We start from the raw sequence: 20,180 nt of genomic DNA, 5'->3' as shown, positions 1-20,180 counted from the left end.
AAAAAAAAATTATGCTGTATGTTTATGTTAATTTATGAAATAAAATTATACGGAAGTTAACGAAGTCCCAGCAAAAGTGGGTAGAAATGTATAAACACAAGTTTCTCAGATTCTACATAAATTTATTTATATCGTCACATAGAATATTAAATAATAGAGAGAGAACTGAAAATTTGATAAATGATTGATAATACAAAACAGAATATAAAACACCGAAATTTTTTCAATAAATAATAATATTACAGATATTAAAGATGAGAAAGACAGTTAGCGATAAAAAAATACAAAGTTTGTACTTTCCCTTGACAAAACTTTTACTTTAGAGATCAGTAAATAACTTCATTTTAAATTTAGAAAAATGATTTTTAATAAAGTTATCTTTATTGTTAGATCAAGTATACTCGATAAAAGGGTTTGTTCAATCATTCCAACAGAAACATATTAATAATTAAAATAATCAAAACATCCGTAATTATTTTAGAAGTAACATTATTTTGTAGTAGTCAGTCTGTAGCTTTAAAAATATTCTGTCTACTGCAATATGTTTATATATATATATATATTGATATTTTCTTGTCTTTCATTATGAAGGTAACATATATTAAATTCAGTATTGTTTGCATATAAAAAATTGTTTTATGCCCTTAATTTCTTTTTATTATTATAGCATTCTACAAATTAAAGAACAAATAAAAAAATGTACAATATATATACGAGATATTTAGCATCTCCTGATGTCAAATAAATTTGAAAGTAAATTTTTTGTTTTTAATGAAATAATACAATATACATATCATCATATGATTAATTTATTATGAACCAAACTCTATAAAATTGTTACATGTTTACCAATCATTTATAGCAATATTTATTGTCTTATTTATTATATTTATATTAGTTACATTGTCATTTCATTACTTCCTTTTTTCTTCTTAACTAATCACATGAAAAAATGATTTTATAATCACTTTATGTTTTTGTTCGATGAATCAGGAGACTCTAAATATTAGATCTAAATTAAATTGTAAATTAAAAAAATGTAATAGCACCAAATATAATCTTACGAAACAGCTATGGAATAAATTATAAGTAACATAAGTCGTAAAAAAAATCTACAAAATTATCCTGATTTTGATAATGGTGGTTTACTGTTGATATCAGGGTCGATTAAAGGCTATTATTTGACATCAAATATTTGTACATCAAATAAAAAATAATGTAAAAAGATTGTTTTTTTTTCGTTAAAAATTTTGCAATCAAGATCAATGTTTGTTATATTTAAAATCAAAGCTTTTATGTCTGTATAAGACATAAATTGTTACAATGATTAATCCTTTATCTTGTGTTTCTACTCTAAGTACAATAGTTGTAAAAGAATATAATGTACACTTTAAAAATATTACACTACAATATTACACTGTAATGTAATTAACATATGCTGTAATAGCAATAGTATTGCACTATAGTATATACTGTATGTACATACATGCAGTATAACCACATATGTAATAAATTACTGTACAATGCTATAGCATACACCATATGTAGTATACATATAGTGTAATTACGATAATTTCACAAGACATAGATTATATGTTTTGTATGTATCTGCTGCATTTAAGTGTACTTTAGTAGTATTAATTTTTAAGATATCAAAATGAAAAATAAAAGCTGCAGAATTCACATATTTCTTTAACGATTAAAGCTTTCATAGACAACTATTGTCAATTATTATGAACATAAATAAATATGTACTATAACTTTTGCATCCAATAAAAATGTGACTAATGCTCACATGAGATCTCATAAGAGTGTACGCAACAAGATAAACGGATACTTTTTACAATATCACAAACATTACTCAAAGTATTCTCTAAATGAAAGTTAAAGCTATACATCGACATAATGAATGTATATCTTTAAACTTAGTCAGATAGAAAGTAATTAATAATTTACAATGTGTACAACTCAATGATCTTGTTGAATGAACCATGGTGATAGTTTCTATATGCGATGTGAGAAAATCAAATGAAACGTGAACTTTAAATGATAGGAACTTATGAATTGCCCCCTTAACTCTCAACATATAATTTGTACATTATTTTTGCAGTTTACGCGTAACGAACGCTAACAATTTTCTGGTTATTCTGAAACTACGATAAAAAAAATTTTGCAAAATGATAACGAAGTATCAATTTCAATGCTGAAACTAAAACAAAATGCACCTAGATTACATATAGTTATCACATAGTAGCAACATGCCTGCTACGAATCGGCGGCAATAATTTCATTTAGCTATAAATAAAATTATCAAGCTATCTGAGCAGATCTTCGCGATCACGCGAATATGAACTAAAATTCCTTTTTAAAATAAAGTAGTTACGTATTGTGCGGTCGGCCTGTTGAAGTTAAGGTCCTCGCTGATCGTGGTATTAGCGTCGATGTCGCAGGTTTTCTAGCCGTCGGAATACACGATTTCACGGGATTCTCTTCCCTTTTTATGTCATGTTGTTCCTTGTCGTTCGATTCGGTGGACTTGGTATCTTTCGGTTTGATAGTTTTCTTGTTCGAAGGGCTTTCTGCCGGCAATTTATCCGTATGTCCATTTTGACGATGCGAAGTTTCCTCTTGACGACATTTTATTGTACGTGGTATACGATCGGTCGACTTACGTGGGCTTCTGTTACCGTTAAGCTCTCCGAGCAATGGAGGACGCTGTCTATCCCCAGAATCACTCCATCTGCAAGTAAAACGATCAATTTCAGCGATATTTACATATTTTCATATTAATTTGTCAGATTGATGCAGAAAATTCCTATGACCACATATGCAATTGTAATATTTTTCGTGCACGAGTGCATATACGTTTATAACCTGTATATACGTATATGTATAAGGCATATACGTATTTGTTGCGGCTACCAGTGTTTCTCTTGCAAGTAACAGATTTGTGAGAGAAATATAAAAAGACAAAATTCGTTATTCTTTTTATACATAATAGCAGATTCATACATAATTATTATTCATTATCTTAACGTTGTAACAGAAACGTATACGAATTTTTGCAACAATTTGGTCTTTTCATCTCATGATACAATTGCTAACGAATTTTATACTTTTTCTTTTTACAAAAAGTAAACTTTTGAAAACCATATTTATTTGCATCTTCGATAATTTTTATTCGACGAATAGATCGAGTGTTAAACGTGTTAAAAGAAAATGATTCGAAATTATATGTGAAGATGAAACTCACCCCACACAGCTATCAAACGCAGCATGAAACATTATTAATTGTAAATCTATTATAATCTCAAAAGAGTATTTTAAGAAAATGAATAATGAGTAATTTTCAACTGATCATATATATTTATCTATTTGTATTACATGCTAGGAGAGTTAGTATGCCATGAATGTTAGAACAATATTACACAGATACTCTGAAAGCAAATTACACATTTTATACGATGTACCATTAAAGTTGCATTTCGAACTGTTGAAACATTAAAATTTGTTAGTTAAAGTACTTCGAACTTTGCGTTCAGACAGGGCTTGCAATCGAATCAAATTATCAGTATGTGTTCCTTCTAATTATTAATATAAGTAAAAATTTACAGATCAACGTTATTTTGATTTAAAGAAGTATCCAAGAGACTATTGTCTTCCATTTCTTAAACGATGAAACGCACGAAGGTTATACATTACATGCGCAAACCTATGCATATTATTTTTGTTTCTTGTTTTATAAAAAAGAAATATATACTTTTTGCTGATATCTGTTACTAAAAATTCACAAGTAAATGTAACATTATTTTTCAATATTAATTTCTATTTATTCGTTCAACTTGCACTGATATATTCATTAACAAAAATTATTCTAACCTAAATAAAACACTTTCACCGATTAGACTATCGATATCGACAGAAAAATATACGTGTACCACTTACGATCGAATACTACAATAGAGTCGTTCGCCATAAAATTAAAACCGAACTTTAAAACACAAATTTTACAATGATCTGCAAGATAAACGTTAATCGATGAGCCTTTCAGGTTCGATGAATCTTTTCGAAATGCATCATCGATAATAGCATGGAGATTCGGTCACAAACCCTGTGACGCAAGACAAAATGTTACCAAACGCAGTCGAACGTTGTTTTATATTAGTTTGCGTTTGTAGTAGGTATCCAAAATACATAATCGAATAGAAGTAGCACGAAACGAAAGTAAAAGCAAAAGATTATTATCACACTTGTGCATGCAAAAGGAACGAGAGAAGTGTTAGAATTGAATGATCAAACAAGTGATCCTAATGTAAAAAAGATGCACGAATATAAGGGCGTTTAATGCAGAGAGTAGCAAATATCCCAATATTAAGTCACATAAACTGACCGACTCTACCTTCCCGATCCTGAAGCTGTCTCACATGGAATCATCGGAGAAGGGTAATGACCAGAGCAGCAAAAACAACATGTTATTTATCACAAACTTCGTGACGTCACATGTGAAAAGTATTTATGATATTTGCATATGCTGTAAACTTATCTACGTACATATGTATGTCTAATTTCTCACTGTAAATAATGTTTAAATGTATAAATGTACTTTTTTTATTTTCCAGAAGATTCGTTTTTACACTTCTCATTTTGCTTATTTATATACAGGGTGGTTGGTAACTGGCGGTACAAGCGCAAAGGGGGTGATTCTACGCGAAAAAAGAAGTCGAAAATATAGAATAAAACAATTTTTTTTTAATTTTTTTTTAAATTTGTCCATCGAGAAAACGATCTACAGTGAGATCCGTTATAACGAGACGCGATGAAGTGCACGCGTACCGAGCCAAAATTCAAAGTCGATTTTCTCGAAAACAAAGCCTCGAACGAAAAATTTTTATTCTATATTTTCGACTTCTTTTTTCGCGTAGAATCATCCCCTTTGCGCTTGTACCGCCAGTTACCAACCACCCTGTATATAAATAAGCAAAATGAGAAGTGTAAAAACGAATCTTCTGGAAAATGAAGTCTCGTACAAAAGTATTTCATTTCGCGTTTTAGACGTATTTTTCTACCTGCGATCGCTATGTTCCTAGTTGTACCATAATCGTTGTTGCGTTTCATAAGAACATGATTTCTTTCGTTTATCGTATTACACGCGTCGTCGTGTCTCGTGTGAAAAAGAATGTATAATGTACGAATCTTTTCATCCAAAATATCTAATGACTCTGCTTTCTTTCTAACAACATTCCGTACGATACAATCTGTATACATATACAGTTTGTATTTTTGTCGAAAAAAGTTGAGGAAAGACTTTGTGAGCTTTTTAGATACAGTACTCGGTGGAAACGAGCAAAAAGATCTTGATAAACATGGGTCGAAGAAGCATTTGTTTCGCAGTTACGAAGCTTTTTTGTCGGTAAGACATTACCTCTACGACATATGTTCAATACGCTCTCCGATCATTTCGACACGTTTTCTCATAGAAGCACAAGCACGTCGGTCCTCGGCGTTTGTTTTATCTCTTGGCAGGATTTCTCTATTCATAGTATTGATTCGTTCAACGAAGCAACTGGTTTACCCTATACGCTGTACTCCTATGCACCAGACAAGTACTTTTACGCGCAACTGTGAAGGTAAATGATTTTCGAACCCACGTTTATTACGATTTTTTAATGGGTGTGGAAATAAGTTCTTTCCGACAGACTTCTCGCTGGTTATACAGAAATTTTGTACACAAAAAGACAGAGAAGAATAAAAATCTCTACGGCTGATAATAACACAGAGAATATCTTTTTGCTTAGTTCGATGAGCACTACGTGTCGTCAAAGTTCTTCCGCAATCCTTTTTACACACCCTGTATATGTCTGTGTTCATTAAAACATTGTTTCGATGCCAATGCATGTGTACACAGCTACTTGTAATTAATTCTCGTCAATGGACGGTTTTACTACTTTAGTCTTCCATCTAACACGACTGATTTGGAACAAATTTATAGAGGTATCTATGCGATTAACAAGAGATAACGTACTATTATCTTAAATCTCCTAATTTATGTATTCTGTACGGGGGGGAAAAGACATGGGGAAAATCCGTAGGAACTTAAAACGTACCGTGATGTTATCTTTCGGTGAGAAATATCGATTACGACTCTTATAATTGCGTTTTACATTTTATTTCATTTAACTTTCTCTCAGTCGTTCTTCTATCGATACACTTTCCATTAAGATGGTTCAATTTGGAAAATTAAGTTTCCCAAGGTTTTTCCGGCAAGTCGCTTTTAACGATGAAAGATGAAGATGAAGAGAAAAAAAAGACTCTCACCTAACTAGAGGTCCCATAACATCTTCCTGTGGGAGTGTTTGCAGGAGTGATGATCCTGCTGACACTGGACGTGTCTGTTTCGACAATTAGACACATAATAAATAAGTAAATAAATAAATAATATATCGGCAAACGACATAACAAATAGTAATGTAACGGTATCGTGTGAGAAATAAATATCAATAATTGCCGCAAAAACTATAATTATAATAATAGCAATAATATCTGCAATGCCCAATCCGCCGTGTCCAGGGAGATAGGTAATAATAAAATAATAATATTAGAAACACGTAATATCGTCTATATATGTGTGTGGTTTAAACTATTTGGACACACTCAATTATTCATTTTACGGATACATGGATTTGACACGGATGGGTGTAGTAAATTGAAAATGAAAACTTGTACGTGTGAGCACGTTAATCCTTTCATTCTCACGGTTAACATATGGCTGTATATTTAGAATTAAGAAATAAAATTATCGTCAGTATAAACTTTTAAGCTATAAATTTACCGGGTATAAATTTTATCATTTTTTATCTAATACATTAGATTCCATCGAAATACATATTTCCTCGTCATCGTGTAACAGCAATCAGAAAATACATAAAAACGCGCTTATTTTATTTCTCCCATATGTGATCTTCCTTTGTAAACAATTGCCACCCGATTATTTGTCGCGTCGCTTAATACAAGTTGAGAATGAAAGGATTAAACGCATGTAGTATGAATAACGATTATGTTAGATGAATGATGTCGTAAGGTCGAAACGATATTTCTATTATTGAGTTGGCAACTAAGCGATTGCGGATTTTTTCATTAGGTGGTATTGACAAAATCTGCAATCACTTAGTTGCCAAACCCAATATATTGGTATTTTGATCGTTTTTGATTATAATATGTGAGACATCTTAGGTATGTACAGTATATCATCTGGAATAATTCTAAACATATCTTAATCATAACTTCGATGAAAAATCTGTAATTTTCAAGAAACGGAGGAAACGATTCTCGGGAGACACTGACAGCCTTACACGAATAAAATATAAAATTTGAACGTACGTTGCATAGAAAATTCGATATTTCCACGTTTCAATTGAATCATTTCTAACCCGGCATCGATACAAGTAAAATAACGACGTTGAAACGCGTAATCAGAATCTGCTAGAAGTTGGCTGATTCGAGTTTTATAAAACAAACAGCGCGTTTTTCGATGAACGATGCTAGCAATGACAAGTGAAGTGTGTGCAACTTAAAAACAATTATGCCGAACTTTTATTTACAAAAACTAAACAATTCATAACTAACGTGAACTATATAAATATACGTAAGATATCAACATTGTAAAACGTCCAGCAAAAAGTGCACAATAAAGACTGTTGTGTCAATGGTTGGTTTACTATCCTCGAAAAGAAACCGCATTTCAACGTTCCTATGTGTGCTTTTGACACGTAAAGCAAAAGCTAATACTTGTTCTGTGATCATCGAAATACTTCGACCAAATATCTCTAGAACAAAAATGAACATCGGTGAGATGCAGATTGCCAGACGGTTAACGTCTTCGCTCTAAATTTTCGTGTTAAAGATGTAATGCTATGGGGAACAGTGAATTTTAAACGTACCTTCTCTGTTTGCGTCGCTGCGTTGCACGTATTCGGGGAAGAAAGATTTTTGTGATTACTGGTTAAAGCGCATGTTTGACCATCGCCATTAGGCCCTTGAAGTTTCGATATTTGGAACTAAAAAATTCAAAGTTTCGTCAACATTTTTATACAAACTTAGGCAACTTTTTGGCGAAGAATTGCAAGTCGAATTACGAAGCTTTATTACAAGGTTCCTACAAGTTTGTACAGACATAGACGTTTCGATACAAAGATATTACTCCTTTACAAACAATCTTTCTATAAATTAGAAAATCTGTTTTATATTATTTCTCATTTTTTTTTTTTTTTGGGGGGGTTTTTTACCTGTAGCATTTGTATCGTTCGATCTCTATCCTCAATTTGGCCTTGCAGAAAGACAACCTGCCTACGTAAATCGGCCAATTCATCCGCGATACTGCTACCACCACTACCCGGAGAGGTACTCACATCCGCGGTACCAACTTCGTTCAGGTTGTAGAAGAGACCATTCTGAAATTTGCCAAATTTGCATACATTGCATCACTTTATAACGACGACAACGTGATATTCCTAGCCGCTGAAGATTCTAGTCTAGTGTTGCGAAGTTTTCAAGTCAAAGATACAGAGTGGAAATTATATTTCCATGCAACTTACACGATTGTTTTCAGCTTCCTTTCAGATTATTATTTTTCTTTTTTTTTTTGGAAATACACCGAAGGTGAATTACTGCGATCAGACGTTCTACTTTTCGTACTTTCGAATTTTAAAACGTCAATGCCGAAGAAGCTAGCAACGAAATTTAGAGGATTTTAGATTCAGCGGATTCTTTAGGAGTATCGTTGCTTCTTTTCTGCGGTTTTCAGGAGTTGCTCTCTGTATCTTTGAAGCCTTCGAACAAGATATTGAGAGAGAAAGTCGGACCACGCTGTACACTCGTGTCTTTGTTTCTGAATGTCGGTTCGTGGCATTAATTTGTACCATACGAGGCGTGTTAAGGCAATAATCGTACAAAAATGAAGGAATTCTTACTCGCGCGTGTATACCTTAGAAAACGAATTAATCAATTTGCCCAGCTAACCGGAATATCGATTCTGACTGACGCGCTATTGCTCTCAATATCTCGGATATCGATATTTTTCGTAAATGCATATTTTCCATATTCGATATTAAATTTGCAAATTGGCTAAAAATTTGCTAAAAAAGAGATTTCGAATAAACGTAAACAGATATTTATTGAAAATAAAACTGACCTTCATAGCATTATCGAATGGGTTGAGAGTTTCTGCCTGTAAACATAACGCAAAGCATTGTACGGCTATTTAGCATCTTACAATTGGACAAAAATTATAACAACGATAAATACAACGATGGAACAATACGATTGCGATAAGTAAAATTATATAAGAAAAAAAAAAAAAGAAAAATAAAGAAAGATTATAACAGTAGTAAAAAAGGAATAACACGATAGTAGAAACTCGATATAAGAGCAAAAGTAACATTTAAAATAATATGTGCAATAAAGAAAACAACGTACCCTCGTCAAACCGTTCTCTTCTGACTTGAAGGTAAAATCATGGTTGATGAGAATAATGAAAAACATAAAAAAATGCGTGTTAATACAAAAGCACATCGATATACGTATGTGTGTAGGACTTAAAAATGCAAAAAAAAAGAAAGCGTTTTATCGTCGATCGCTTGAATTTAATGTTTATTCAATATACCTCCTGTAGTACCCGTTTTAATTTCAGGAGCATTGTTTTTATTGAACCAATGTCTTGAAACATGTGTTGATAGGTATCGCGATCAACTCGCAGACTCCCTTCATCTCCGGAGTCGAGACTCGGTGATTGGATCTGAAACGAGATATCACACAGGTTTATTATACGTACAGTGTCTACGAAAAGCTATTTATTTGTCTATTATTTATTATCTATTTATTTACTTATTCTCCATCTATACACAGTATGTGTTCGTAGGGTGTGTTTGTATAATATGAAAAATATAAAAAATATTTATACACCACTGGATTTAATATCGCGATTATATTCGAATCGATTCGATCCAATTGTAATAAATTTTGTGCCATTTAGTTCGAGTAGAACGACAAGTTGAGTTTTATGTAAAATATAATACGCGTCTACTCGAGACATTAAGAATAATATAAAATTTGAATATTACCTGTGTAGACTTCGTTATTTATTTTATCATTTATCGCGCAAAGAATTGCGAATAAATAAAACGTACGCTTCTATTAGCCGTGACAAATCTTCTGATATATTTGACAAACAGTTAATTCGATTCGAAAATACCAGTCCATAACAGATGAATAATCTTTCGAACACCGTGGTGTCCAAATATTTAACAATAGTCGGTCGAACATCTTTTGAACGACGATTATAACGTGGTAAGAAAAATAAAGAACCAGCGAAAGATAATAAAAAGACAGATCGTGTGAAGAGGGACTTACGTTTCTCGATATTCTTAAAGGACTGGAGAATTGACGATTACGTGTACTATCTATGGAACGTGGTGAATCGGTGACGGATTTATTTCGCCAAACCTTTGTCGTCTTGTCGCAGTCGGTCCTGGAACAAACACGCGTACAAGAACGTTATAATTTCGAAGTAACGCATTTCACAGATTTTCTTACACGGTACGATGTTCGATCGAAACCGACCATACTTTTGGCTTGTACTTTTAACGAACGATCCAAAGCATGCGTCATTTCCAACGAATATCTCGAAAAAGAGATAATTATCCTCGAAGAATTCCCCCTCTTAAATCGAACATTTCCTCGTGCGTTATCTCTCAAACACGCGAATCTTTGGCCATTAAAAAACTTTTCTTATCGTTCGCTATCGATCTTATTTATTTTGCATATTCTTTCTCGCGAACGTAACTCTCGCTCGTAGCGTTATTTCCAAGGACAAACGAACTCCTTCGCTTTGCGAATGGTCGTATCGATTCGTGGAGAACCGATCGGTTCGTAAAGACGTATGTATCAAACTATGTTCAATTTCAATCAAAAAGGTTGATCGTATTTACTGCTAGTCGACCGCGAAAACCTCCGTACGAACGAACAATCGACCAACGTTCTGAGAAACGAAGCTACCTTCCAATTTGGCTCGTAGCACGTGGTTTCAGCAAAGAGGCGGCAATGTTAATAGGATTGCTCGTAGCTCTTCGTTGCCTTGGCACCGGCGATCCTACGGTCGGCGTCGAACACTCGGACGACAAACCAGAATCGCGACCATCCTCGCCGTTTCGACTCGACGCGAGTCCATTCTCGTCCTCAACGTTCGCACTTGCACTCGCGACTCGAGGCCTTCCGGTTAAAACCGTTCGTTTCTTCGCACCTTTCGATGATTCCGACGTCGACGATGCCATTGCACTCGACTATCAACTTCGAGCCACCGTTAGAATCCTCGTTTCCCATCGATCTCGGTTTTCTAATTATTTTTTATTATTTTCTCGAGACGGCACCTCGGGACGGATCGGCGAACGCTTCATAGGCTTTAGGAATCTAGCGGGCTTTAATTTAAACGGAATTTAATCCAGGCGAATTACAAGTCGTTCTTCCTTCGTACGAGATTTCTACGACTTCGTAATTTTACATCAAATCGCTTGGCTCGTAATTCGCAGAATTCGCTTCGACTTTACTCGTTTTATCGTCGAACTTGTTATTCTCTAGGATGTAGTTAAAATCAAGCGACGACGAGTATACGCAGGGCGAATAACTTGTGTTATATATTTCACGAAAAAGGTAAATCAAACCGAGCAAGAGTCACGTTTCTATTCGACAAAAAAGAAAAATTTACGATACGGTTGAAAAAGTGAGGGTACCGTTATTAAAAATGTAAAAATTGCCAGAGAATGATAAAAATAAAGTACGCGAAACGATCTGGGGAAATAGACTATATACGTAGTAAGGTACACAATCGGAGAAAATAACTCAATTTATAAAAAGCGATACGTTGTACGGAGTATAAACACGAAAGAGAATAATCGAACGATTTGAAACTGGTTTTTATAAAATACGTAATCGGTTTATTGGAAGTATAAAGGAAACGTATCACTAAATGTCATTTATATCACTTTTCACTAAAATTTACAGTTTCTATAGTAAATGGAAATTTATTTTGGATTGACGTGTATACAGTTAACGACACTGGTAATTCGTGACACACACGATATCCGAGTTATGATATTTCAACGACGCGAATATCAGTCGGTCATTTGTTTCCCATCGGTTCGATACGGAGCTTCTTAAACATCGTGGGTGACACTGACGGAATTGTGGAGAAACTATACGAAAACATTTGCAACTACCACGTCAGCAGCGAAACGAGGAAGACCATTCGTCGTTAAAGGATCGTGAAAAATTCACTGAGTTGTTAATCGCCGCAGGGATAAACGGTGTTTTATTTAAGCCGATGAGCTTTTCAAAGAATCGTTTAGATTTTGCAGCAATTTCTAAGATCTTCTTAAACACGCTTGTGACATTTTACGCATTTTAAAAGGAAGACAAAGTCTCTGACGTCGTTCTTTTCGCATCATTCGTTGCTTTTTCTCGAGTTATCCATATAAGAATTTTAATGCCGCCTTCGTAGGATGTTTCAAGGTCATCTTAAGATGAAATATATAAAAACGCAGTGTGTATCCTTCGATAGCGTACAATTTCTGGTTGAAACGTTTTCTTTCGTATTATCCGTATTTTTCCAGATATTCGAGCATTTTACAAGGAAGATAGAAGAAAAATGCGGAAGGAAGAATTAGTATCTATTAATTTTCTCTGCCAGTATTTCAAACTATAATACAAGTAATGTTATTAAAATTAACGAATCTATACGTAACGATACGCTTGACCGAATAACTGTAGCCTACTGCCATTTAAGAATTCATTGAACTGACCTTTCACGGGTAACCTTTGCCTGTGTTTTGAATTTTTGTAGGTAAAATTGCGTGACTACGATGTATAACGTGGGCTAAACTGTTAATTATACCAATAGCGGCGTGTGTTGCCACGTGTCATATTGCGGTGTAATAAGAAATTTCTTTAGGTCGCCAAATCTATGTGGTCGAATCGCAGCGGAGTTTTCCTCGCGAATAGCATTTTTCTCGTAACTGCCTAACGGATTTTAATCGTGTTCTATGCTTTTTACGAGATGCTGAATTCGAGATTTTCCTTGACGTTTGTTCTCAGAGCTTGCAGCCTTATTTGCATACTTTTAGACGCGAGACCCCTGTCATTAGAAACTATTGAAAAAGTTAATTATCTTCGATCCACAGAACGATAAGACGAAACAGAACTATCGTTCGTTTATTACGCGAAATACCAAGCTATCAGCGAACGTATCGATCGATATATAAATGTACAGGTTTGCGGAAAAGAAAATGAATTAAAAATCTCATCCGAAGAGATTCGATTTTACTCTGGCGTCTAGAAATTTTTCGTATAATCTTCTTCCACGAAATTAATTAAAATTGATGCCATCGACGAACATTAAACATTGCCTTCGCCTCGATAAATCTCATCTATAATTTTCTTTTGTAAAATTCACTCTCGAACGATATCCCTCGCTTTCGTTCTCTTTTCATGCTCTTTTCCACGACATATTGGACGTCGAATGGCAACATGAAAACATCTATTTCCTTTGAAACAGCCATTCGATTAGTCCATATAGAGGTCATTGATTTTCAAACTACTACTACTACATCGCTGTACATGACGTATCGCGAAGCAGTAACTTTTAGAACGTGGAAACACGGTATCCATAATACGTAGAAATTTCGTGGGTAAAAATTATTCTTTGAACGCCTTCGAACGAAGATACCGAACTGCCACGTACCTCTTTCTTTCTGCCACGAACTTTCTTAATTGAGCACAGTTACTTGTTCATTGAGATTTTTCCAGAGGTCTGCGCGCTTAACTGCTCCATAGATCGCAACGAACGAGAAAGCGAGTGTCTTTCGAAAGAATTCCATGCAACGTAGCGCATTTGCAACGACAGAACGTATTTCCTCGCGTATTCGCGCTTTAATTAAAACACGGTTATTATCTCGTCATCGGACCCACGCGAGAATCTTTTCATTTCCGTGGATAATTTTACAAATACGAAGTTACCGTAATTTCAACGAATCGTCGTTGCTTTCGGAGTTTCAACTTTTCTTCGAAAGTGTCATCGTAGAGAAATATAATGTTCATTTATTTCAGAGATTCGAATTAATCGATGGAGGATACAGGTTCTAAGAGCGTTATGAACGTTGGGGGAAAAACCTTCCACCGCCGGAGCATCCTCTGACCTGTCCTTGGTTACTATTTGCTACGTAAACGTAACTGACGTTGTTAACGCTAATTTTAAATGCTTCTTCTTGTTACTTTAGTCGCAGGCTAAACGACTTTCTATCCTCCGCAAGCGATAACGTTAAGCGATTAATGTCGATAACCGGATAACTTTGAATCAACGAATTTAACAAACACGCCGTTATTGGTTGATTTCAACGATATTCCATGGACTATGTTTTAGTAAAGGAAAATCTTGTTCGATTTACACCTGACGGAGATAATCGTATTTTTCATATTGTAAAATCCGTTTCAATTATCCGTATAATTATATATTAATTTATTAATAAGGTTCAAACGTATAGAAGCGTCAAGCGCTAGAAACAAGTTCGCTTAAGTTGTATCGATCGTGTTGATTTTAATTAACGTTTGTCTTAATTATTAACATAGAAATATATTGATGTTTCTTGATAAGTAACGATCTACGGTCATTTGAGTATCTGCCTCGTATATTAATTGATGAAAACAACAATTTCTTTTAATCTGTCTCGTTTGACGCATAAGCAATCGATATACGATAACGAGCGAAAACAAATCGTAATATACGAACAATTTCTGACGTTAATTCCCGCGAATAATATAAAACACGGTCGAATATAATAAATCGATCATTTAATGATCCTCCTTAATTAACTCGCGATCTTATCCCTTTGTTAAAGATCCCCGATACGATAATTACGTACCGATTACTTCAAAGCTGAAAGAATATAAACGAACGAAGAACAACAAAGCGTCGTATCGTACGTACAACATACCTTCGGCAGTTCTGGATCGTCTAACTGAGAAACAGACTTATAGAAAAAAGTACAGAAAACTGTGGCTCCTTATTCCGCATACGATTCGCGTTTACGTATTACATGTTACAAAACCGTTATCTCGTTTAGCCTCGTCGCAAACGCGATTGCGCGTTTACCCTATAACCACGTAAGAAATTAAAAAAAAAAAAAAAGAAGAAGAGAAGGAAGAGAAAGAAACCCGAGCGATCAACAACATTTTATCGAGCTACGTAAACGATCTCCGTTTTATCTACTTCTTATCCGTTGGACAAAAGCCGGTCGAGCCAGCGAATGTGGAACACAGATCGAAATAAGAAGGGTGAGTGGGAAGTGGTGGGCAACAGGAAGGGGCGGTAGATCCATCACAAGTTATCGGTGTCACGAAGAAGGCTGTCGTCGGACGAACACGAAACATGGGCTCGCGTCACGAACACACAGTCCGGTCACAGATTTAAATAATTCATTAAATCGCCACTGTCGTTTGCGCAATGCGGTGTCCTCGGCGTGCGTTCCCGGTGCACACTCGATACCGTCGTCATTTGGCGGGAAATCGGCGGAGAACCGTGTGCGTATGTGTGGAGAACAGCACGTGACGGTAGGAAAATTCGTCGCTGTAGACAGGTACACCGCCCCCGATGATGATCGCCGAGTGGACCGACGCTCGGCGATCTCTGGAATGAGCTTCGCTAGCCGGCACATCGCCGGCGGACTCTTTTCGATGTCGCGAGCTGCGCATACGCACTACGGAGCACGGAGTTTCGTTCGATATCACGGGATATTGCGCTAAACCGGTGGGAAGGGTGGGAGTGGCGGGCAAACGAAAAGAGCGAAAACCACCGGGCAAAGTGGAAGAAATTAGTTGTCAAATCTGTGGCGTAGAGGCGTCTCGAAGACGAGAACAGTGGGTGGGTCTGGCTCGATTGCGTCTAAGTCTACGTACGATGGCTCGCGAAAATATTCAAACGCTTGGAGGAGCTTCGCGTCAAGTATTTTCTTTAGTTACTGGAGAGGATACTAGACTGACTATCCCGTCGTGTTAATTCGAGTAGGCTTCTTATCTGGTCGAAAGGTGATTTTCAGGGGAATGAATTTTAGTATTGAACAATCAGCCGTTGATTTCACGTACCGAAACAGACTGAGATATAGATCGTTGTATCTTCAATTCTTTTTTAATTCTTTCTTATTTAATATATATATATTGATATATTAAATAAGAAAGCTACATTTGCATTGAAACTGAAAATATATATATGTACTGTACTTTCGTTTAAATCAAATCATTACTGTTAGGTAGCACAAGTATGTATATATATATATATATATATAGCTATATATATATAGCTTTACGTTCGGTATATATCTATACGTAACAGTAATAACTTGATTAAGCTCGGCAGGGCTGTACTATGATTATATCGATAAAGTAATATGTCTGAAAATGTACATACGAGACGTTTAGCACAAATAGATATTTCGTAGATGGAGATTGCAAAAATATTTAAACAGTCAATTGTGGAGTCATTTTTTATGGTTATCGTAATATATGTTTAAGACAGCTATTCATACGGTATTATCTTTATTTTTTATCAGGTTTATGTTTGCGGTAAATGTCTTGTAACTTTTGTATACAGGGTGGTTGGTAACTGGTGGTACAAGCGAAAAGGGAAAGGGGGTGAGTCTGCGCGAAAAAAGAAGTCGAAAATATAGAATAAAAAATTTTTTTTTTAATTTTTCCATCGAGGCAACGATCTACAGTGAGATCCGTTATAACGAGACGGTGCACGCGCACCGAGCTAAAATTCAAAGTCGATTTTCTCGAGAACAAGGCCTCGAACGAAAAATTGTTATTCTATATTTTCGACTTCTTTTTTCGCCTAGAATCACCCCCTTTCCGCTTGTACCGCCAGTTACCAACCACCCTGTATATTTTCAGAATAGCTGTAAATGTTACCAATACGATCATACGATAGTCGTGTCTCGTTACAATGTTAATGCATTTTCAAATGTTTTTTTATAGTTGCACGAAAGGAATCTAAAAGCGTCGAAATACTTTTACGAGCCACTTTTCCCCTCGTTTGTTCACCAAAGATTACAAGATCCAAAGATATATATTTCCTCGACAAATTGGAAAATATATAAAATAAAAGGACGACTGAAACCGTCCCAAATTTCAGAGGAACCGCGTCTTATTTCATTTCGTAGATAAAATTCCCGTGATCGACTTCGTAGCGTGGTATGACCCGTTTGTAGAAGATAACTTAGCAAACTTTAGCCAAACGCTATCGTTGCTAACATTTCTATCGAAAAATCGTAAATATCGACTCGCGATCTCAACCCAGTCGCTGATAGCTTGTCACGATTGTTCACGTGGCTATAAATAACGAGTCGAAGAGATAGTTTTGAGATACTAAAATTCAGGTTTTCGTTGGTATGGGAAGTACGTGGTTGGCAATGGAGCAAACGATCAATACTCTTCTGTTCTTTCGACCCTCGACTACGTTACGTTTGGCATCTGCTCTAGCAATTCTCCTTTCGACCCTACGCCGACGATTCTCTCCCCTGGCCCGTCACTTTCCTGCCAAGTTCGTGAATTTATGTCGTCTCAATTTTCGCTTCCTGTCGAGACTGGATACCCTCGCGCCGTGTTAAACGCGCCGTAAGTCAATAACCCCTATTTGTATTGAAATCGATCCGCAGGAATTCGTAAATCGCTGACTCCATTCTGTCCCTCAATTTCGTATTTCACGATTATCAAATCTGCTGTTTCGCTATTATTGCGCGTCTCGCGCGCAATTAAACGCCGATCTAAATTGTGAGCGATAAACAAAATGTATTACCGTGCAGCAACTTTATGCAAATTCATAGCTTTTCATATCCGACTTTCTGCTAAGTTTCGCTTATTAAGGAAAGGTATCATCCTCTTCCACAAGATACGATCAAAATTGAGGATACCTCGAAGATAGCATAAAATCCTACAAATCTCGAATAATTTGTTAACTTGTAACTTTCTACATAGTTTTTCATCTTCTTTGATTGCTAGTTTTATTTGTAGAAAAAGTACCTACACTCCTTTTTTGAATTAAAAACACCACGTGTTATACAAAAATCCACGAAATCTTGAATAATTTTTCAATTTAAAATTCTTTTGATTTGATGCCCGACTATCGCAGTTTTTCCATCCCCTTTTCCAACTAATCTTCACACGGGGTGTTTCCACAGTCGTGACACGACACTCCGAGTAGTGATTCTACGTGGAAAAATAAGTCGGAAGGAAGTAATATTGTTTCATTTAAGACTTCGTTTTCAGAAAAAAAACAGTATGAAACTGAAGGTCCACTTTCGGATTTGACACTAAACTTACGAGGCCTGGTCAAACTTCCGGTTTCAAAATTTAATTCGAGACTGTACGTTCGTTATTTCTTTTGCTCGTCCAACTTTATGTAAATTCTTACATCGACAAAAATTGAATGGTATAATTAATATAATTAAATAATTATATAAATAATTAAATTGAGAAATCGGATGATATAAGAATTTGCATAAAATCAGACGGACGAGAGAAACAACAACGAATGTATAATTTTCAATTAAACTTTGAAACCGATTGTTTGACCAGGCCTGATGAGATTGGTTATTGTTGACAAATAATACGAAAGATAAGCAGAAACGGAAGTTCTATATCTCGAAACTTGCAGTTAGTACGCGTCATTTTTTTTTTTTTTTTTTTCGAAAACAAATACCTCGAACGAAAAAGTGTTATTCTTCCTCTTCGTCTTATTTTTACGATTTTCGGTACACTCTGTATAGTACAAACTTAGACGCGTTTGCGAACGAGGTTGGACGTGGATCTTCGGATAAAATTGGTGCCCTGAGTGTTGTATGGAAACGAGTGGGAGTTGGAAATATGTAAGCAAAGTCCTTTCTCCGGGCTGCGTAGTCGAGAAAAATAAATAAATATATACCTATATATAGTATATACGTATGTTTTGATTAAATTGCCCAGGGGATATCGTTTTAACGCGGTAATTGCGACGTCCACGCAATCGCTGGAACAATCGGAATGAAAAATCAGCGAGCGCGTCCGAGAATAGCGAATAATTAGCGATTAATGCTCGCGGCGTACTCGATCGATTTTCTCGATGGTAGTACAGGTTTGAAAGTCATTCCCACCCCAAACTGTCGAAACTTGGGGCTGCCAATGCCCTTTCTGGCGCAGACTGCCGCTGAAACCACCGGTGCTGTTGCCAGAAAGTTTCGACTCTAGAGGATATCCGGCGAGCAACAAAAGCGCGTTTCGTTTTACGACGTCCATTAGCATATCGTGCATCTCTAGAAAAGCTGGCGGCCGTTAAAACTAGAGAAAAGCCCGACTGGTCTCTGTAGTAATTTTTCGCCACTCCGACGGACGAATTTTCGATATTAACCCTTTAAGTGGAAATGACGAGTCTCGCCCGCGTACAGTTTCTGTACCAAGCTGGACTTTGACGATTTTAAATGTTTAAAAACCATATGAATTTCTGCTAATTTATAAAAAGAAAAAAAAAAGAAGCTTGCGATATTTCTCGCGTTCTCTTGCCTTCTTTTCTATTAAATGCGTTCCCATATTTCCCGAAATCTGTAAATTCTTATATTAATCAATTTCTCCAATTTGCTTGATACAAGAATTTACATAAAGTCGGATGAGCGCAAGAAATAACGACGAACGTACAATTTTAAATTAAATTTTCAAAGCGATCGTTAATGTTAAACCATCGCTAAACCATTGCGAGGTTTAACAGCCAGACGTTGTCATGTTCCATGGGTGTAATCGAGCAAAATACCTTACGTAAGAGTGGATCTCTTAAAGGTTTGTTCAAAAATTGGGATAAAAATAGAAAATGAAAGGAGAATACTTTGGTCTCCGATATCGCCTTCAATTTCACGTCATTGGACTTTTACATGTACATACAAAGAGTTGTATCAACCGGTTGAATTAAAGCAAAGTCAAAATGGTCTTCATAGGCTAACGAATTCGACTTTTCCGTGCTATCGGTTCCATATCGACAGCATCGACGTACATTCTGAAGCGGAGTATTAAAACTTACGTCGATCGTACAGTTTTTTCCCTTATGTTACATTAACTGA

General features: G+C 35.5%; 1 protein-coding gene across 16 annotated transcripts in view; it reads right to left on the bottom strand.

The window, feature by feature from the left end:
- Positions 1 to 789: 789 nt before the first annotated feature.
- The window catches only part of LOC100740891 (putative mediator of RNA polymerase II transcription subunit 26), a 73,254-nt gene continuing 53,863 nt past the window's right edge, over positions 790 to 20,180 (bottom strand). For 3 of the 16 annotated variants that reach the window (XM_024365912.2, XM_024365913.2, XM_024365915.2), the window contains 9 exons: positions 10,405 to 10,522; positions 9,659 to 9,790; positions 9,472 to 9,495; positions 9,188 to 9,223; positions 8,283 to 8,447; positions 7,938 to 8,054; positions 6,316 to 6,389; positions 3,254 to 3,262; positions 790 to 2,740 (listed from right to left, as the gene is read on the bottom strand). In XM_024365912.2, the coding sequence (XP_024221680.1) occupies positions 2,380 to 2,740; positions 3,254 to 3,262; positions 6,316 to 6,389; positions 7,938 to 8,054; positions 8,283 to 8,447; positions 9,188 to 9,223; positions 9,472 to 9,495; positions 9,659 to 9,790; positions 10,405 to 10,522 (1,036 nt within the window). In that variant the 3' untranslated portion in view covers positions 790 to 2,379. Of the gene's footprint in view, positions 2,741 to 3,253; positions 3,263 to 4,390; positions 4,452 to 6,315; positions 6,390 to 7,561; positions 7,824 to 7,937; positions 8,055 to 8,282; positions 8,448 to 9,187; positions 9,224 to 9,471; positions 9,496 to 9,658; positions 9,791 to 10,404; positions 10,523 to 20,180 lie in introns of those variants that run through there. The other 13 variants (XM_033319479.1, XM_033319480.1, XM_033319476.1 and 10 more) reach the window with 13 other exon arrangements.

The sequence above is a fragment of the Bombus impatiens genome, unplaced genomic scaffold (assembly GCF_000188095.3).
Source record: "Bombus impatiens unplaced genomic scaffold, BIMP_2.2 scf_0155, whole genome shotgun sequence".
Classification (NCBI taxonomy): Eukaryota; Metazoa; Arthropoda; class Insecta; order Hymenoptera; family Apidae; genus Bombus; species Bombus impatiens.
This window is presented reverse-complemented; position numbering and strand designations above follow the sequence as displayed.